The 20754-nt window shown below is 26.8% G+C and overlaps 1 protein-coding gene across 2 annotated transcripts; it reads right to left on the reverse strand.

The window, feature by feature from the left end:
• Nucleotides 1-230: 230 nt before the first annotated feature.
• LOC124419079 (rho GTPase-activating protein 21-B-like) lies at nt 231-7168 on the reverse strand. 2 transcript variants are annotated; one of them, XM_046947357.1, is made up of 4 exons: nt 6188-7168; nt 1869-2099; nt 1292-1689; nt 231-447 (listed from the first exon to the last, which is right to left on the reverse strand). In XM_046947357.1, exons 1-4 carry the CDS (start codon nt 6341-6343, stop codon nt 441-443), a joined length of 792 nt encoding a protein of 263 aa, XP_046803313.1. In that variant the 5' UTR covers nt 6344-7168; the 3' UTR covers nt 231-440. The 2 variants fall into 2 exon arrangements, with proteins under 2 accessions (XP_046803313.1, XP_046803314.1); XM_046947358.1 differs by lacking the exon at nt 231-447 and having other exon boundaries at nt 1288-1689.
• Nucleotides 7169-20754: the final 13586 nt, after the last annotated feature.

Consider the following 20754-nt stretch of genomic DNA (forward strand, 5'->3'; position numbering starts at 1 on the left):
TCTGTCAACATATAAATAAATATGTCTGTGTTAACGACATTTGACGTCAGCATAGAAATTTGTTCAATATCATTTATTATTTGTTGTTACAGCAATCTTATCTTATTGTGTCTGTTTATCTTATCAGTTAAATATCGATATACTGACATTTCCATAATGTTTTTTTCTACTTGATTTTTAACATTTTTGTTTCGTTATTTATCTTTAGAGAATTAAATACATGGCTACATTAATAAAAAACAATTCACAAAAACAAATAATTTTTCTCTTTTTTTTTCATTCAAAATATATTCACATACAAAAGACAAAACATTGACAAATGCATTTTAACTGCACAATTGCTTGCACTATGATCGATTTGTTAATGGTAGTGGGTATAGTTTGGGTTGGGTTTGGTTTGCTAGCGCTGGTGGTATTGGTTACAAAGGCCATTGTCATAGTTAAACGCTTCATCATGTTTGAAAATAAACAATTTATTTTAATAATTATAAATTGAGTTGTGATTTAATATTATTTTTTTATTCACGATTTCAATTAAATAATTGAATTAAATCAAAGTGTGGTTTTTTAGCTTGCCATTTGTTTTTGTGTTTATTTTTGATTTGCAATGAATGCAAAACAAAGAAAGTTAAAATTAAAACTGATTACAGCTATCTTATTAATGAGAGATCTGACCATATTATGTGGCTTTTAATCATATGCATGATTTCATCATTGTTTATTATACTTATTTATACCCTAACAATTGTATGGACATTGTATAAATATTTTTGAAGTAATTTTTATTTTAAGAAATTGTTAATAGTGATTTGAAATATTTTGCAACTGGTTTAGAGATTTCTTATCCCGGATATTTGAAAAAAATTAATTTTTCCAAGACAAAACCCTGGAATAAAAACTTTTATGAAGTCCGTTACTGATTAATCCTACTTTTATAATTAAAAACGAAAAAATAAGAAAAAAAAATTGTTTAATGATTAAAAATCGTGTCAAAACAATGTGTTGGAAGTAAAAACAGTTCCTATCCCAAGAAATCCGTTACCAACTTAGCATTGTTTCAAAATTCATTATGAGTTACGTCCCTATTAATCGTTTAATGGAATGAAAACATTTCAAAAATTAAATTATTTCGAATATTTTCATAAATTCGAAGATCATTGATCCTCCTTTTAAAAGCAAATCACTTTTAAAGAATTCAAAATAATTTTTTAGCAAATATTTCTTAATTTAAGGATGAAACACTTTTTTTATATAATAAATAAAAAAATAATTGAATTTTCTGTAAACTTACCGCAAATAACTGCCACTATCACTATGTGTAAGTAAATTGCCTGAAAGTTGTTGCTGTTGGTGTTGTTGTTGCTGCTGATGATGATAACTCTGGGCTGTTGCTATATCCATATAATCCGAATTTGTTAAAGGTCTTAAACTGTTAGTGCTAGTAATACTACCGGAACGACTGGCCTGCTGAGAAGCAGGAAATGAGATCAATTGATGTTGCTGGTGTTGTACAGGAAAAGGTTTTCCCACCATCGCCACAGACATGGGTAAAAGAGCACCAGACGACGTCGATGACGATGATATAGAAGGGAAATTAGTGTTTGTGTTATTAGAGGCAGAGGAGGCACCATTACCATTTCCTACATTGGTAACATTTGATTGTGGGGTATGAGCAATACTTGTATAATGCTGGAAAAAAATTAGAAAAAAGAAAGACACATTAATTTACTTTTTATAACTTTCAATCATTTTGCACATTAACGGTTACACCACCATTTTATTTCCAAACAAAAAGTTAATAAATAAAATAATAATAAACAAAAAAAAATCCGAAATGTTCAGTTAAAAGACAACTAAAAAACACTTACCATTTGCAAAACATCACACTCCTTGGGCACCACCAACAATTTCAATTCCGAAGGCGTTTGCTTGATCATCGACACAATGTTACTGTAGGCGATACCAGCTATTGGTGTGTTGTTCACCATTAGAACGCGATCGCCTGTCTGCAGGTTGGCATAGTAAGCGGGTCCATTCGGATGTACTTCTTTTATGAAAATCGTTTCCATAGCTTTCACTTGGTACGGTTCGGATGCTTCCTACACATATTCGACACAACACACGAATAAAACGAATGTATAAATAATACAACCATACAACCAACATATACGGCAAAATCCATCCATTTATTCATTCATTTATTGTACCCATCGTACCATCATCGTCATCGTCAAGAAACAGAGAGTTTTGTTTTGGAGTTGCAGAAATTAAGAAAGAAGTTGAAAAAAAAATAAAATAAGAAACAAAATAAAATAAAGCGTTAAATTATGTTGTAGTGGTTTAAAGTTGTTAATGGTTTTTTAGTTGTTGCTGGTAAAGTTGAAGAGCATATTATAAAAAACACCAGCAACTACAATAACAAATTGCAATTTTTATGAAATATATAACCCTGCAGTTTGAAGTGCTTTCTCCAAGCTTTAACCAATAGGGGATCTAATCATTTACTTGGGCTTAAAGAAGTGCTGATTAAATTTCTTTCTATTAACAAAACAAACGTTGCACATTAAAAAAATTGGAGTCCTGACTTCCTTTCAGAAACACTTAAGTCTAAGTTTGAATTCCTCTCTACTTCAAAAGGAGTACAACTGTGAGAAATTAAGAAAAATACTTAAAAAAAGGGATACGTTAAGTTATTTAGAAAACTGTTAGGAACTGAGTAGAAAAATTAACAACAAACGAAATTGTTTGTTGAATATGAAATGGATTTAGTGCAAATACAAAATAATACAAGTAGGAAAGTATAGTGGGGCATGGCCGACCATATAATACCCTACACCATGAGTATATTTTTACAATTTTTACTTTTCATAAAGAAACTTTTATGTTGAATATTATTCCAAATATTTTAAGCAATTAATTGATAAAAAAACTAAAATTTCTAAATGAGGCTTTATATAGGTGAAATATGGGCAGATCCTCGGGAAATTTGGGAAAAGGATATATTTTTAAATAACAGTTAGTTCTGTTGAGTTTCATTGCGTTACAAATGGTTACAAGTCAATTTTAGAAGTTTAAGACATTTTTTGAAGGGGGTTTTGTATGGGGTCTAGGGTCAAATAAGGGCCAATTTTTAGAGAGATAATAGAATGTTTGATGTAATTATGGCATAAAACGTTCAAATCGTGAGGTACGGTTGTATGGGGGCTCGGTGAAATAATGGACCGATTTCAACCATTTTCAAAAGGCTTCGTCTGTGTGCCAAAAAACATGGTTGGTCCAAATTTCATCAAATTATTTTGAAAATTGCGGCCTGAACCTTGCGCAAAAGGTTTAAATGGACAGCCAGCCAGCCGGACGGACGGACGGACATGTCTTAATCGACTCAAAAAATGATTCTGAATCGATCGGTATACTTTAAGGTGGGTATTGGGCCAATATTTTTGTATGTTACAAACATCAGCACAAACGTATAATACCCTCCCCACTATAGTGGTGTAGGGTATAATTAACAACCAACGAAATTGTTGTTGAATATGAAATGGATTTAGTGCAAATACAAAATAATATTAACAATAGCACTCTCACTTACACATACTCTTTAACATTAATGGCCAATGCTTAGCAAATAAAATAATATATTTCCTAAACCACAGTGTTTCTTATTATATAAAAAGTTAGGAAAATTTAGAATAATACACTACTTTATGAAAAATTGTAATTCCTAAAACTAAAGCATTTTGTGTGTTGCCCTGCGTTGTTTAGTCGTTGACTGCGTTTTCAATTTCACCCGGGATCTGTGTACTGTAATAGAAGGACGGATTGGTTCACGACCAATATTTCGATTTAGTTATCTAGCTTAGATTACTTTTATTCAAGAGGGAGAATTTTCCTCTTTGTAGAATCTTTTGATCCTTACAGAATAAAATGAAAATAACAAAAAAAGACATTTCATAATAGAATATATGTATATTTATAAACACATTTTTAATGTGGTCCTTTGAATTTTGAAAGTCCTTGTACAATATAACAGGATCACGAAATAAAAACAAAATCATGAAAGCAGTTTTGCTTAATTTAATTTATTATTTCAGACTTATATCATATGGTTCATGCCTAATTTTTAGTGTCGGACGATGTAATGAATATATGAATAACTTCAACCTTCCAAGTTTAGTAATTTACACGAATGCTTTCAAATTATAAACCAAAATGTGTGTTATAAATTAAATTCCAAAAGTTTTCACATTTTAAGCACTGTGCTTTAAAAGCATAAGTATTTTTACACTTCTTGCTTAAATACGAAAAACCTAACGAAGCATAACGCAAAATCAAAAGTGGTAAATATTTAAAATAAAACAAAAACTTTTTAATTATAATAAACTAATTAATTTTGTTTATATAAAAATAAACATATTGAGTTAATGCAAAATGCAGACGATTTATAATCAAAGGAAAAAGATATGTACATATGTATGTATCAGACCTTGCATATCAACAATATTATATTTATACAACTTCCTACTTACTTTTATTATCTTAACTTATGGATAATTAAACAGTACTTTAAATTCAGGTGAATTCAGTAAGAAGACTCTAGTGACCACAACATCTCATTTAAATAGGAAATCGTCGTAATTTAGTTTTTCCCGAGCTGATAGTCCTAACAACTACTAGTCTTTTAGTTTTCGAAATAATTCTTCAATCACCTAAACGTTCATCGATAGTGTTTTAAGTCCACTTTTATCTTACATACAAAAATATTGAATAAAAAAAAAATCACCTCTAAAACGTATAACAATAGATCAATAACATTCCAATAAACAACTAGGTAGTTATGAATTCTTTACACCTTTATTCAAGCATAAACTATATTCAAATATGTTTTATGGATATTTGAAAATAACTGAATAACCGATTAAGCATGAAGTGTAAACACTAGCTTTTCAATTATTTTAAAAACTTATTTGTTTTAAATAAATAAATAATGTTCCAAGATATGTTTAACATTAATTGCTTGAATAAAAAAAACAAATAATCGAATAAAAAATGATGTACAACACTAATTGATGAGCCAGCCACTAACACAAAATCAACAAGAAATTAACGGTTATTTATGTTTACGACTTAAACTGCAGTTATTAGTTCAACGACATGTGAAGTAAGTAAACGTTCGTTCATACATGTTGATGTCCAAACATCACACTTATATGCATTATGTAAATTTATACGAGGGTTGCCATAAAATAGTTTAGAAATTTGAAATTCATTTCCCTGGTCAAGTTATAAGCACTATAAAGTCAGGCAAACTTTAAAACATAAGTAACTCTTGAAATTTCAATACAAAAATAAAAAAAATTCTATACGCCAAACATCTGGGATTGATATATCGAGAAATAACATGGCCAACACTTCATGGTATGGACCGGCATTAGGGAATTATGCCCAGCGAACAATTAGACGTAGACTCATGAAAGTACATACAGTCAACCCCGTTTATAACGAAGTCCGGGGGTCCAGACAGATTGGTTCGTTATAAGCGAAGTTCGTAAGAAGTTTTTAAAGTCCCAAATGTAAAGTCGCATTTTACGAAATTAAAATGATATGTTTAATATACTTTATTAAACAAACACATATTTGTTCATATATTTTTTAAAAAGATCTAAAATTTTCCAGTTAGTTAGTTAGTTTGAAAGGAGGATGTATACACATCAAATCCGAAGATATACACCTAGGCCTCTATCGGGCCTGTTGTGCGCTCCTTAACCAGTGCCACGGATGGGAATCGAACCCACCACCTCCAGTCTACCAGACTAGAACACTAACCTCTGGTCTACCAGACTAGAACACTAACCACTAACCTACCGGAGGCCATTTTTAAGGTTTGCACAATATAAAATTATGAATATAGTATAATACTAAGTGCGGTCAACATCGGTCCATATTTGTCCCTAGCTCAGAATATTACAGGGTAAATTGACACTAATTTTGTCAGAACCAAAAAATCTGTGTCAAAATGAATTAGAAACGGTCAATAATTAGAACGGAGTTGATTTTTTTCTTACAATTTTCAGTTTTACCATCGTATGTATATATTTATGTTGTTGTTATTGGTTAACTTTCAATATTTGGCTAATTGTTGTTTTTTAAATTTTTTATGAGCCTGTAAAACTTTATTAATATAATTTACCTGTGGCCAAGAGGGATCATCTTCCGGTGGATAAGCAATAAAATGACGTAGAGTAAAACCAAAACCTTGATTTGGCCGACGTCGTATAACAACAAGTTTTGGTTGTGGCATTTGCTGTTGACCAGCCGTTGACGATGTGCTCGTATTCTGCAACATTTTGGCAAATTTTGTTTTTGTTTTGAAAATACTACTTTAACAAGCAACTGGTCCTTTTTGAACCTTTTACTTTGCTCTTATTGTTTTTGAAAACTTAAAACTTTTACTGAGCACCATCAATTAAACACAACAACAATAATAATATCAGTTTAATGCTGCTGTTATTGCTGTCCGCTCGTTACTGTATTGATGTCAGTTTAATTTGCATGAAGTGAAGAAGAAAAATAAACATAGACATAGACGTTGTTCCTGTTGCTGCTGCTGATGATGATCACGACGATGATGATGACGATGATGTGATTTTAACATCTTTATTGGAGCTATAGCTATCCGTAGTAGTCTTCTTCGATGTTGTAGCCGTTATAATAATTTCCAAGTGGCATTCACAATTGGTATCAAATTACACAAGATCAGAGTTTGAGCAGTGTGTTCATCAAAAGATCAATCTATTTAGTAGCTTGAGCTGTTTACTTCTCATTCGTTTACTGTTGGCTGGCTTTTGTTGCTGGCTATTTGTTGTTGACTTTTTGTAACAAGTGTAAGAAGAGAGCGAATGTATAAATGATCGGTATTGAAGAACTAACAACATGCATTAGGTCTCCATAGTCGTCATAGTCATAATATCCATCGTCATTATTATTAACTTTATGAAGGTTACGATCATGGGGTTAATCAGCCATCTTGTGTCTTCTTATAATAAAAGGTTTATTTTTATTTTAGACATTTTTTTATTTCACTTTTATTTTGCAGATCAAATGTTGTTTTGTTTTCTGCTGCTTCTGTTGTTGTTGTTTCTGTTTAATTTTATTTCTGCTGACAATTATATACAAACTGTTAAATAAAAAAATGAGAAAGATAAAATGATTAAATACTGGAAAAAACAATAATATTTATTTTTAGATTTAATGAGAAAAAAATGTTATTGACATATTGGATGAGTAAAAAATAAATAAATAATACTGAAAAGAGCTTTATTATAAAGTTGAAACGAATTTCGAAAGCCTTTACAGATAAATGTTCTAAATGTATTAAAAAAGAAATGTATTAACAAAAAAGCAATTATTATAGTGCTCTCAGATTACGAATATCCTCTTAAAAATGTCAAAAGTAAGGCACTTACTTACTATTACATTCTGAGAATTTAGATTAGACTGTTATAATCTCAGCAATATTACTGCTAAAATTGGTTAACATTATTACTGATTAGCTGTTTTTCCAGCAGCAATGATTGAGATTACAACTTTATTACTTAAAAAAATTAATAATTATTCTAACAGATATATTTAATTATTATTAACACAAAAAAATCCAAATAAGTCTTTATTTTTAACGTACAAATTAAAACCACCTTCTTTTTTAATGCGCTTAAGATTTCACAAAATTCACCACTTAAAAGCTTTTTAATGGAAGATAAGCTTTTTATATATATATTTTGTTTATAATAAGCGTTTTAAAAACTTTCATTTATTTAAATACTAATATCTGCTTTTTTTTAATAAGCATGATGTATGCATGTATGATTAGCAAAAATTATAATATTAGAAAATTGTTGTTAACAACCAACAAGTCGTTGGGTCTCAAGCAAAAAATTAAATAAATTAAAATAACAAAAAAATCGAAAAAATATAAAAACTTTTAATAATTAAATGCTAAAAATCCATTAATAAAAACTCATCCGCATTAGTGTTTTGATGTATATTTATTTAATCTGTTTACGTTTTTTTATTGTATTTGTTTCATTTAACACTATTATTAACAATTAAAATTTTTAACTATTTGAATTGCAGACAGATAAATTAAATAAGGAGGTTTAGTCGAATTGTTAGATTAAAGACTATAGGCTATAGTTTAGACTAAATTATAGATTAGTCTATATTATATACTATAGACCAGACTATAGACTTACCTATAGCGCATACTATAGACTAAACTATAGTCCAGACCATAGACTTAACTATAACCTAGACTATAGAATAAAATGTAGCCCAGACTTTGGAATAGACTAGACTATAGTCCATATTATAAAACTGACTATAATCCACGACTAGACAAAAGGTTATAGTATAGAATATAGTCCAAACTATAAACTAGACTATTTACAAGACTACAGTCTAGACTATAAACCAAACTATAGACCAGACTATTTCGATACTACCCAGCAAAAAAAGAACTTCCAAGGAAGCGAAAAATGTAGAATTTTCTTCATGGAAGTACTGAAAAAGACATGAAGTGATAATTTTAACAGGCATAGGTCTTTGGAGAGATGTTCTTTTTATTTTATTTCAAATTCTCTACATCTGAAGTAATTCTCAGGAAGTGATTTTTATGTTCTTTTTTTTTTGAAAGTTATTAAGAAGTAAAATTGTGTTATTATAGAATACAACTAATTTGACTTAAATAATTTTAACATAAGTAAATAAAACTGGTTTATTAAAAAAAATTAGTGCAAAAAAATATAAAATTTAAAAGAAAATAAATTCTTTTCGCTTCTTTGATAGTCAATAAACATTATTTTCAAAGTAAATTCACTTTTGAAGTGGTGATAAATGTTACTTCGTTTTATTTTTGATGGGTATATGCTATGATCGGTAGTATAAACTATAATATAGTCGGAATTGTAAATTAGACTATAATCGGTATTGTTGGCTAGACTATTGACGGAACTATGAATTAGATTAAAGTCGAGAATATAAAATAGACTATAGTTGGAAACATAAAGTAGTCGAAACTACTGATTCGATTGTAGACGGGTCAATGAACCATATTACAGCTAGGACATACTATAGTTGGTATATATTAATATAGTCGTGATTAAAGTCGTAACTATGGACTGGTTCCACATAGGTGTGTAGACTAGAATATATGAATTGAATAGACAAGACTATAGTCAAAACTAAAGACACTAATCAGGACATTAAACAAAACTGTAATTGGACTATGGAATAAGCTATAATCGAGGCTAAACTATAGTTGATAAAATGGACTACACTCAAGAATGCCAAGTTTTTCTTTAGAAACTAAATAAATACAAAGTACGAAATTTTTGCCTTTTGTGCAACCTCAATACCTAACCAAATATATTTCTTCACAAATATAGCGCACTAAATAAAAACGAGTGGAAGCGAAGAAAAAAAAAACAATCATGTTTATAAACACTTAACTCCCCAATACGTCATTATATGCTGGTGTAGATCATTAAAGGTGAGATTTCATCTTTTAGTGGTTGGGTAGTTTTTTTTTTCGTAGATTTGAAATGTATTTTTATTTTTTCCTAGTCGTTGTATTTTCTTAGTTTCTATTCATGTTTATTTTTAATTATATCAAAATAACAACAGAAGCAGTGATGTAGTGCTTATATTATTTATTTATTTTTCTAGTCAAAGATTGATGAGTTTTGCATTAACAAATAGCAAAGTACTACTTTCAGTTCCCAAAACACATCTATGTAGTAACAACATGAACCTTACCAGAGCAATCAGTGCAAAATAAATAATCTAAAAAACCTTAAACTTTTGATCAAAACAAGAACAATAGAAAATTTTAATATAAACCTTATTATGTTTAGAAACCACTTGAAAACTTTTAATTTCTAGTTTTTTAACACAATTTTTGGTTTTGTTAAAAAAAGTTCAAAGTTTTTTTAATGATATATTAAAAACTAGTATTTAAAAAACAATTATGTGTAACTGTATAATTAAAATTATTAAAATGTAATTACGAAACAAAAAGAAATTTTATTAAGCGGCTTTTTAATAGCAAAAAAATAACAAAAATCTTCTATACGTACTAACCCACTACTCTACTATTAAGCCGGCCATGCATATAATTATAATTTATACGAACGAATATAAATAATTATTTAATTTTGTTTATTTTGAAATTTTATATAATATGTAGTTTATTGTGTATATGTGTGTGTTTTTTCTTTCTTAGAAAAGAGATTCAAATCTGGTTCTTTAACTTTTTAAGATACAATTATATACATATGTAGATTTGTTTATTTTCTGACAATTTGCTAGGTAATAGCAAAAAAAATCATTATTAACCCTTGCTAAGCTGGCATATTGAAAACTTTTGAAAAATTCTATTTTCATAGCAAATTAAAAAAATCTAAAAATTAGAGTATAGATTATACTAGACTATAAACTAGACTATAGACTAGACTATAGACTAGACTATGCACTAGACCATACAAGAATATGGACTAGACTATACTCTAGATTAGACTAAAGACAAGAATATAGACTATAGGCCAGACTATAGACTATAAGCCATACTATAGATTAGACTATAGACTACACTATAGACTTGACTATAGACTAGACTATAGACTAGACTATAGACTAGACTAGACTATAGACTAGACTATAGACTAGACTATAGACTAGACTATATACTAGACTATAGACTAGACTATAGACTAGACAATAGACTAGACTATAGACTAGACTATAGACTAGACTATAGACTAGACTATAGACTAGACTATAGACTAGACTATAGACTAGACTATAGACTAGACTATAGACTAGACTATAGACTAGACTATAGACATTTTTATAAAATATTGAAAAATAACACTTTTTTCGAAAAACCCTTTTGCCATTTAAAGAAATTGAAACAATTTGTTTTATGAACAAATATTGCAACACCATTTTTAATGTAGTTCATCATAAAACAAAAAAATGGGCTAAATAAAAAAAATTTTAAGAAAAGTACTTTAAAAGCAAAAGAAATGAAAAAGGTTCATAGTTCGTTTGACGTCCAACGGTATTTTTAAGATTTTCTTTAAATTGAGTTTTTTGTGTATATTTTTTCGAAATTGTTGATGTTGTTTTTTAAGAAAAAAGTTTTATATTATTTTTTTATATAATTAACCTCCGGTTTAAGCCAGAAATAATAATTTCTTTTATTTCACAAAAACTTTCTTGATTGTAGTTTTTTGTTGTTGTATTATAATTGTTGTTGTAGTTATTGTTTGAATGTGTTGTTAACCTTCTTTTCATTACTCGTTTTGCAAGAATATAAATGTTTTTTTTTCTACATTTTTTAAGCTTGTATCTTTTTTTCTTCAGCGTATAAAATCAAGTACGAATGTACGTATATTTTTATTTAATTTCTTTCTTATTGTTGAATTTATTTTTTTCTTCTTATTTGCAAAGTGAAATCGACCTCTCTTGTAGTTTTTTGTAGCTTTAGAGTTTTTTCTTACAATTTCGTTTTCTTTATAATTTAGTTGTGCTTTTAATATTTTATTTCCATTTATTATTAAAAAAATTAGTTTATAGTTTAATAGTTTTTGCCCGTCAGTCACTTAAACAGACGTTAATTGAAACTCAAAAAATATGTTTAAAAAAATTTAGTTCATTCATCCTTACATCCATCTTTAACTTTTTTATATTTTTTAAGACTAGACAAATCTTATAAATTAAACAAAAAACTGCATTGTAAGGGCTATTAAACTTTTTGTTGAATCAATCAGTGTTAAATTTGAAATTAAAAAATATTAAACCTTTTATTTTTGGATTTTTGAATTAAATGTGTCTAGTATATCATTTAAAACTATAATTTCACTTCCAAATGAACATAAAAATTGAATTTAAAGAATGACTTTAGAATTGAATTTCGAATCAAATAAAAATAACATCCCTCCTATAAGACTTCCATTCATCACTTCCATTTAGTAAATTCTACTTCTTTTTTGCTTTCGGAATTTATTTTTTTGCTGGGAATACATTAAATTTTTTCTCTTTTTAAGAAATAATCCTTTTATTAAGAATATTTTCGAGAAAATTCCATTTTTATACAAAGTTTCCGAGAAAATTCTATTTTTTAAATAGAAAAATTCTTTCTTTCTTTAATAGAAAAAAGAAAATTATATTTAAATAAAAAGAAATTTGAGAATTTTTTTAATAATTTCAACAAAATTAATTTTATTCAATTTCAACAAAATTTTTTTTAATAGAAAAAATTCTCTTGTGTCAAGAAAATTCTACTTTATAGAAATTTTTCGAGAGAAGAATATTTCCGGGAAAATTCCATTTTTATAGAAAATTTTCGAAAAAAAAATTGTTTTCATAGAAGATTTTAGAGAAAATTCTCTTTTAATGTAAAATCCTTTAATAGATGTGAGAAAATTATATTTAAAAAAAAGAAATTTGAGAAAAATCTTTTTTAATAGAAAAAATTCTCTTTTAATTGAAATTTGTCGAGAAAATTTTACTTCTATCAAAAAATTTATATTTTTTGAGAGAACATTCTTTTTTAAAAATTTCTCTTTCAAAGAAAACTTTCAAGATAATTATTTTTTAGAGATCTCTTTCAACATTTTTTTAATAATTATCTATTAAAAAATGTTTTTAAATATTAAATATTCAATAAAATTTTTGAGAAAATTTCTTTTTGATAGAAAATATTTGAGAAAATTATCCTTCAAAAAAAATCTTTTTATGAAACATTTTCGGAAAAATTTCCTTTTAGTAGAACATTTTTGAGAAAATTCTATTTGAATAGACTTTTTCAATATCTTTTTGTACATTTCAATTTATTAATTTTTTTTTTTTGAAAAATTCTCTTTTTTATTAAAAATTGTAATATTGCCTTTAGAAGATGTTATTTTTTGTGTTAAAAAATGTCTATGAGTTGGTTATTTATTTAAGGAGTGAGATCGAAAAATTCTTAACACACGTTTTTCATTACATTTTTCAACCAAAGTATTATTTGTTTTTTTTTTTTTTGATCAAGTTAGCTTTGAAAAACATGTCAGTTATTATGTGTAATGTCAATTATATTAATTTTTTTGTTAATCTGATTAAAATGAGTGACCAGAAAAAAGTGCGTACTGAAATTATTAAATATTTTCAACTAAACCCAACTTGGTCTTACAAAAAGTTGGCCAAGCATACAAAGGTCTGCCGTCAAACTGTTTCCAATGTTATTAAACAGTACCGGGAGAACTTGTCAGTTGATAGAAAACCTGGTTCAGGTAGAAGGAATGGTCCACATGATGTTTCTAAAGCCAAAAAAATAGAACGCATTTTCAAAAGAGCTCCCAACACATCCGGTAGGAAAGCAGCTCGGTTAGCTCAGTGCTCGGACTATTTGGTACGAAAAGTTAAAGCTAATGCAGGTTTAAAAACATACAAGGCTCAAAAAGTTCCTGACAGGAACGCTGCTAAAAATTTAGAGGCCAAAAACAGAGCACGGAAATTGAAGTCAAGTTTTATAAAAAAAATATTCTTGCTGCATAATGGATGACGAAACGTATGTTCTGGCAGATTTTTCGCAACTTCCAGTTCAAAAGTTTTATGTTGCTGATGCTCGAGGGAATGTTGAAGAAAAGTTTAGGACCCAAAAGCAGACAAAATTTCCCAGAAAGTTCTTGGTATGGCAAGCAATATGCAGTTGCGGCAAAAGAAGCCAATCATTTGTTACAACGGGATCTATAAATACCGAAATTTACATCAAGGAATGTTTACAAAAAAGGCTGCTTCCATTCATAAGACTTCATAATGTGTCCACTTATTTTTGGCCTGACTTGGCATCCTGTCACTATGGTAAACAAGCCCTTGAGTGGTACAAGAACAATAATGTGGTATTTGTACCAAGAGAGGCAAATCCTCCAAACTGCCCGGAGCTAAGGCCAGTGGAGAGATATTGGGCTCTTGTTAAAAGAGAATTGAAGAGTACAAAAAAGGTGTCCAAAAGTGTGGTAGATTTTAAACGGAGATGGACAAAGTGACAGAAAGCACTATAAAAACGTTAATGGAAGGGTTTCCGAAAAGGGTTAAAAATTTCATCACTAGTGATTAAAACTATAAAAATATTTTTTTTTGTAAATTGTAATAATAATTTGAATCAAATAAAAAAAATAAAGCAGTAAGTTTAGTGGTTTCTTTTTTATAAACATATATGTATGTTAAGAATTTTTCGATCTCACTCCTTAGCACCTTAAATTATGTCATAAAATCTACACTTTACTTATAAATTGACCATAAACTGTAAATTATTGAAATAAATAATTCGCATACTTGCTACAAATCAAAACCACAAAATCACATTTTTTTAACACCTAAACACCTAAAGTCACATTTTTTCATAAATTTAAAATTAAAAACAAACAACATTTTTTCTTAAATTTAAAATTAAAAACAAACAACAATCAACAAAAACACTAAACACTGAAAGTGGTATTTTTACAAAATTGCAAAAGTTTAACAAATTTTTAATAATACAAAACCTTTTAACCAACATCAGAAGAATCTAGTGATTCGGTGTAAAAATTGAACGAATTTTAATTGTTTTAAAACACTGTGAGTCACGGTTCTTTTCCCAGTAAGTAGATTTTATATTAATGTTTTTGTTTTTGATGTTGTTTTTTTGTTTGTTTATAAATATATACTTTTTTCTTGTATTTTTATCAACTAAAATTTCAAGTTAATTGAAAAACGTGTTTTATTTTTGCAATACTGCCATTTATTTATACTGTAAATTGATGTTAATTTAATTTTTTTATTGAATTTTATTTAATAAATGAACAAAAAATATAACCAAACAAAACAATTACATATACATACATGCATATAATTTTGTCATTTTATATTGCTGTTATTTTGTTATATTTTTTATCAAAATATATGTCACAAATGTAAAATAATTTTATAGAGTGACATTTTATTTACTTAGCATTTTATAACTTTATATTTTAATAAATTCATTAGTAATAATTTACTTAGTATAATATTATTTTCAATGGAAAAAGTCGAGTGCTTTTATCATGCTTTACTATAAATACATTACATATAATTAGTGTTTTCATAATTATTTTTACTAAATTTAAGGCAATCACTAGCTCCTTCATTGAAATGAAATATGTACAGTAAAAGTAATTTAACTATTATATTCAAAAATGTTTAATAAAGTTATTGACAGTTTATTGTAGGTGTGGAAAATGTGCTAATAAACCTAAAATAAATCATTAATATGTTTATGAATTTAAGTTTTCGTCCCGAAGTGTAGAGACTTAAGTCGTTATTAACAATATGAATAATTACATTTTAAAATTGCAATTGAAAACAGAACCGCTTGATTACAAACATATCGCTAAACGATCATTAAATAATGTGTAAATATGGGCAAGTATATAAATAAATAAACACCACAGAAAATAACTGATTAATTGTGCTGAAGGTTTTCTTTTAATTACGATCATAATTACACAAAACTCAGTAAAAAAAAAGTTCTAAACACAAGCATGTAAATTAAAAAAATAACAGGTAAAGATCACTTCCTTTTATAATATTTGTAAAGATCACTTATTTATTTTACTAATAAAATTACCACATTTTATTTTATTGCCAATCTATTATCTATCAGACATTTAATAACAACAACTTTAACATTTTAACTTATATCTTTTTCTACAACATTGTATTTATAATATCATGTTATTTAAATTCAATTTTTTTCCAATAAACATTTGATCTAAATATTTCCTCTTCGTTTACTCTCTTTTTGATAAACTTTATGTCAATCAGTAATGAACATAAGGAAATATGGACGGACGGACGGTTGGTTGGTTTGTATGTTTGAAAATAAAATATAAATAAATTCCATACAACAATTATCTGGTGTAACTTTCTCTCTTTACAAATCGAGAAATAATCATTCTTAAAGCAAAAGTAATCTAATGTTAAATTGTTTCTTTTTTTCTTCTTTACCATCATGTAGATGTACTTTCACACTATCCATCTGTTGTGTTCATAAGACATAAAATGTATCTTGCAAATGGAAAAAAAATGAAATGCTACATAATAGAAGAAAAGAGATTTCTATTTTCATTATAGGTTTCCTTGATATGTCCGTTAGATTATTGTTAGTTGTTATGTTATTGTGGTTGCTATTTCTATTGTTGCTAGTTTGAGTCCAACATACTACAATACAGTTCAATATTGTGTTGGTTGTTTTTCTGAATAGAAGTCAATTAAAATCTTAAGATTGATGTTCTCTTTGTAATGTGAGTTTATTAACGCGAGTCTAAAGTTTATAAATTTATGAAAACGATTACTTTTTTTCCAGGGACCTTCCATTCGTCAATAGTTCAATATGAACACCCAAGCAAAATACATTTTTCCTTAAGTGATAAACGCTGAATTGATAATTTTAACGTTTAGATTCTAATGATAACTACCCCGAAAAAACTTGGACTTGCAATTGTAATTATAATCACTAACCTATTAACATACTTTTCAATGACTGCTACATATCGTCCTGATTACATCTAAGTAATCTAGTAACGTCTTATTAATAATATGTGTTATATAAACATTTTATAATTTATTACTCAACTACTCCTTGATGATTTACATTCACTGATTTCTCTAATTACTTTTAAGCGATTGTGGTAAGTATTTGCCTCCAATCACCGCGTTAAACTAATGACTTAAAATACTATTGTGTAAGTAAATTTTAGAATTTTAACCCTATAGATGGTAATGAGATTTTTTACTGGATATACACCAGATTTAGGTCCAGAAACACGAACTGGGCAGAGTGTGTTTGAACAAATAAGTTCAAGTTTCATCCATCTCCATGGGGTATATTATGTTTGTGAAATTATGCGGTTATTATAACATCTTTTTCGAACTGACATATTACCTTGGTGTACTTCCCTTTTACAATCCCGGTGTAAAGTGGTGTTACAAGTACCTAAGGTTTGGAGAAACTTTAATGCTGAAAAATTCCCAACTCACTGATCAGAGTTTCTTACTGCAGGCTTAACACAAAATGTCACGGTGACTGGAAAAGAAACTTCGGGATGACGTGTTGATTATGGTTGAAACCCACATTAAAAATATGATGGTTAAACTAAACTTTAAAACTCAGTACAGTATCAATGAGTGAACGAGATTAGAATGCATTTTAGTCCAGTTAGATTATCAGTAGATGAAAACGATGGGGATATGCATCCTAGTTAACTCCGTTGAGTGTTCTTTGCAAGTCATTTAGGGGTGGTGGTCATTGAAAAAACTCAACGTGGTTACGTCCTCGATCCCTCTTATCTAACCATCCTAATTATTCTTCTTTTGAATCCATTTTACTATCTTATAAAAAAACAATTTAAAAAAATTATAGAAAGTTTCAAAATTTAAATCCTATTAATTCTTATATAATAAGAATTCCCTTAAAGGTTCTCAATATTAAAGGAAATTAAATAAAAACACACTTCCTACTCTGTCTTTCTACTAAAAAATATATTAACCTGACGTCATCACTTTTAAAAGCATGTTTCCCCAGAACTAAAAAAAATAATTGAATTATATTTTTTTACAAAATTTCATTCATTCTTTTAAGTATCTGCTACAAAGACGTAACAACATGTTTGTTGTTCTGTTTTCATTCTTATATCTTCATTTGAAGGATAAATTGACGGATGGATGGTGTTCCCACTAACTATGTATGAGTGTTGTGATAGGTGTTAGATGTTTGGTGAGTTTGGTGTGAGTAAATGTTGTAGAGTGTTTTCATTTTTTGTTTGTTTCTAAAGTGTTTATATGAATGAATATAATTTGAACAAATATAAAGTGGGTTGTGTCTTGTATGTCTGTCTATATCTATGACCATGTTATTTTGTACGTTTATTTTATACATGTGATATGTTGTCTCACACAGTTGTGGAAAAAAGGAAAGTCTTTTGAAAATTAAGCGCCTTCAAATTCAATGAGCGTATTTTTGTATCTGTGTTTCTATGTATGAATAAATAGATTTGTTGTTATTGTTCTAATACTTACAATAATATTCCTTATAAATATATTCTAGATTTTACTTAAATATAATTTTACTTGGGTTTTATTTTATACATACATATGTACATATTTACAATTTTATTTCTGTATACATATATTTACATACATACACATATGTAAGTCATTTTGTTTATAACGTCATCAAAACAAATTTTTAGAAATTATTATCTCTTCTTATTATTATTTTTCTTCATTATTCTAACAATTTGATTTTATATATTAGATGTATGAATGAATATCTGTGTATTCTTCAGTCGCTATAACTAAATGACTATAATATCTAGTCAATAGAAGAAGAAAAAATACATGGATAGATAGACAGACGGATGGATAGATGGACGAATGGATGGATGGGTGTTTAGGATAGATGGTGAGAAACATTTACACAAAGATTGACGATATACAAAAATATATATTGACGTTAAATGTTTATTATTGTTATTGAACAATTAAAACGCGTGTGTGTTTGTCATGAACAAATAGGAAATGAAAATGTTATTTTAATGATATATGTGTATGTAACATAGCTTGCGTTGCATATGAGTATTTTTTTAAAGTTCTTCTGTTCTTTATTATAAAGCGGATATTTTTGGTATAAAATAAATATTTAAAACATTTTAATAGTTTTATTTTTAGAAGGAAAATGTTTAAATTATGTTTAGTGTTATAGGTCTAATTCTTGTGTTATATAATTAGATGTAGGGAATGTGCCAAAGAACAGCTGATAGACATATTTGTTATAACGTCACATCTGTGAATTAATAAATGACCAACTAAATTTTAAATCGATAACTTCGAAAAAATTAAATTATTTTAAATAATTCTTTAATTGTTATTAATAGAATATTAGAAGTTCGGAATACAAAACTAATACATTTGGAATGTTTCGATATTCTCTATTTAAAGAAAGTTTTGTGGAAAATATTCTGTAAATATTGAAAATATGTCTAAATTTTCATATTATTAGAAAATTAATTAGCAATAGTTAATTTATATAAAAAAAAAAATTCTAAATTTTTCTTTTAATAGAAAATTTTTTTATTTTAATTGGAGATTTTCTTGTTATAGAAAACTAGCTTTTTATAGAAAAATTTCGATAAATTTTATCCTTTTGTATAGAAAATATGTTTATAATTATATTTTTACATAAATTTTCTTTGTATAGAAATTTTTCTTTATGTAATATTATTGATAAATATTTTAATAGAAAATTTTCGATATATTTTTTCTCTATAGAAAATTTTTATTAAATTTTAATTTTATAGAATTTTTTCTATAAATTTTAGTTATGTTTGATACAGTTTTTATAGAAAATGTTTAAATACTTTTTCCTCTTATAGAAAATTTTCAATAAATTTTTATTTTATAGAAAAAGTTTGATACTTTTTTTAATTATTTCTCTTTTTTAAGAAATTTAAATATTTTTGATTAATTTGATTTATAGAAAATTTTCAATAAAATTTCATTTATAGAAAATTTTTGATATTTTTTTTAATTTATATAACATTTTTAATAAATGTTCTTTTTTATAGAAAATGTTCTATAAATATTCTTTTTATTTTCCAACAATTGGATTTTTTTTTATAAAAAATTTTCTATAAATTCTAATTTTATAGGAAATTAAATTGATAATTTTATTTTTATATAAAGTTTTCGATCGATCTATTTTGTTTTTGTAGAAAATATTCGATATATTTTCATTTTATAGAAGATTTTCTATTAGTTTTCTTTTTATAGAAAATTATCCAATAATTTTATATTATAGATCGACTATAAAAAATTTTCGATAAATTTACTTTTTAAAGAAAATTCTCGATAGATTTTCTTGTTAATAAAACTTCTCTTAATAAAATACTTAAAATGAAACTTCTTTTAATAGAAATTGTTTGATAAATTTTCTTTTTATAGAAAATTTTCGATAAATTTTCTTTTTATAGAAAATTTTCGATAAATTTTCTTTTAATACAAATTGTTTCATAATTTTTTTCTATAGAAATTGTTATCAAACAATTTAATAGAAAATATTCTATAAATTTTCTATTTATAGAAATAAATTTAATTTTTATAGAAAATTTTCTTCTTTTATAAAAAATTGTCGATATATTTTGTTTCTTGTAGAAAAATTTCGATAAATTTTCTTTTTTGTAGATGTTATTGTTTTTATAGAAAATTTTCCATAAATTTGTCATTTTATAGAAAATTTTCGATAAATTTTTAATTTTAAAAAAAGTATGTTAATAATGGGATGTACCGTGATTGCTGCTTTAATAATTAAATGTTCTTAGAAAAAAATTTAATACATATTTTTTCTTTATTGCCAGGATACCAAAGGACAACAACGACATAATTTAATAAAGATTGTTCGCGAATTTGACAAATTGAAAACATAAAAGAACTCTGTCCCCATTTTGGGTTAAAAAATATGGATTTGTGGGTGAGTAAAAGTGTGTGTGTGTGGATTATAACTATGTCATCATTTTGTTTATGTATTCGTAAGTATATAATATAAAAGTTTGTATTTGTTAATAATTTGGTGTTGTTGTAAGGACTACAAACAACCACCAATATGATAATAAAATTGTTGTTGTTGGTTTTGTCGTCAACTTT

This window comes from Lucilia cuprina, chromosome 3 (genome assembly GCF_022045245.1).
Source record: "Lucilia cuprina isolate Lc7/37 chromosome 3, ASM2204524v1, whole genome shotgun sequence".
Taxonomy (NCBI): domain Eukaryota; kingdom Metazoa; phylum Arthropoda; class Insecta; order Diptera; family Calliphoridae; genus Lucilia; species Lucilia cuprina.

Coding starts and splice junctions, on each gene's coding strand:
- LOC124419079 (XM_046947357.1), bottom strand. CDS start 6,343: ATGTTGCAGAATACGAGCACATCGTCAACGGCTGGTCAACAGCAAATG. Junction 2,100..6,187: donor ATGATCCCTCTTGGCCACAG/GTAAATTATATT, acceptor GAATATGTGTAG/GAAGCATCCGAACCGTACCA. Junction 1,690..1,868: donor AGTGTGATGTTTTGCAAATG/GTAAGTGTTTTT, acceptor ATTTTTTTCCAG/CATTATACAAGTATTGCTCA.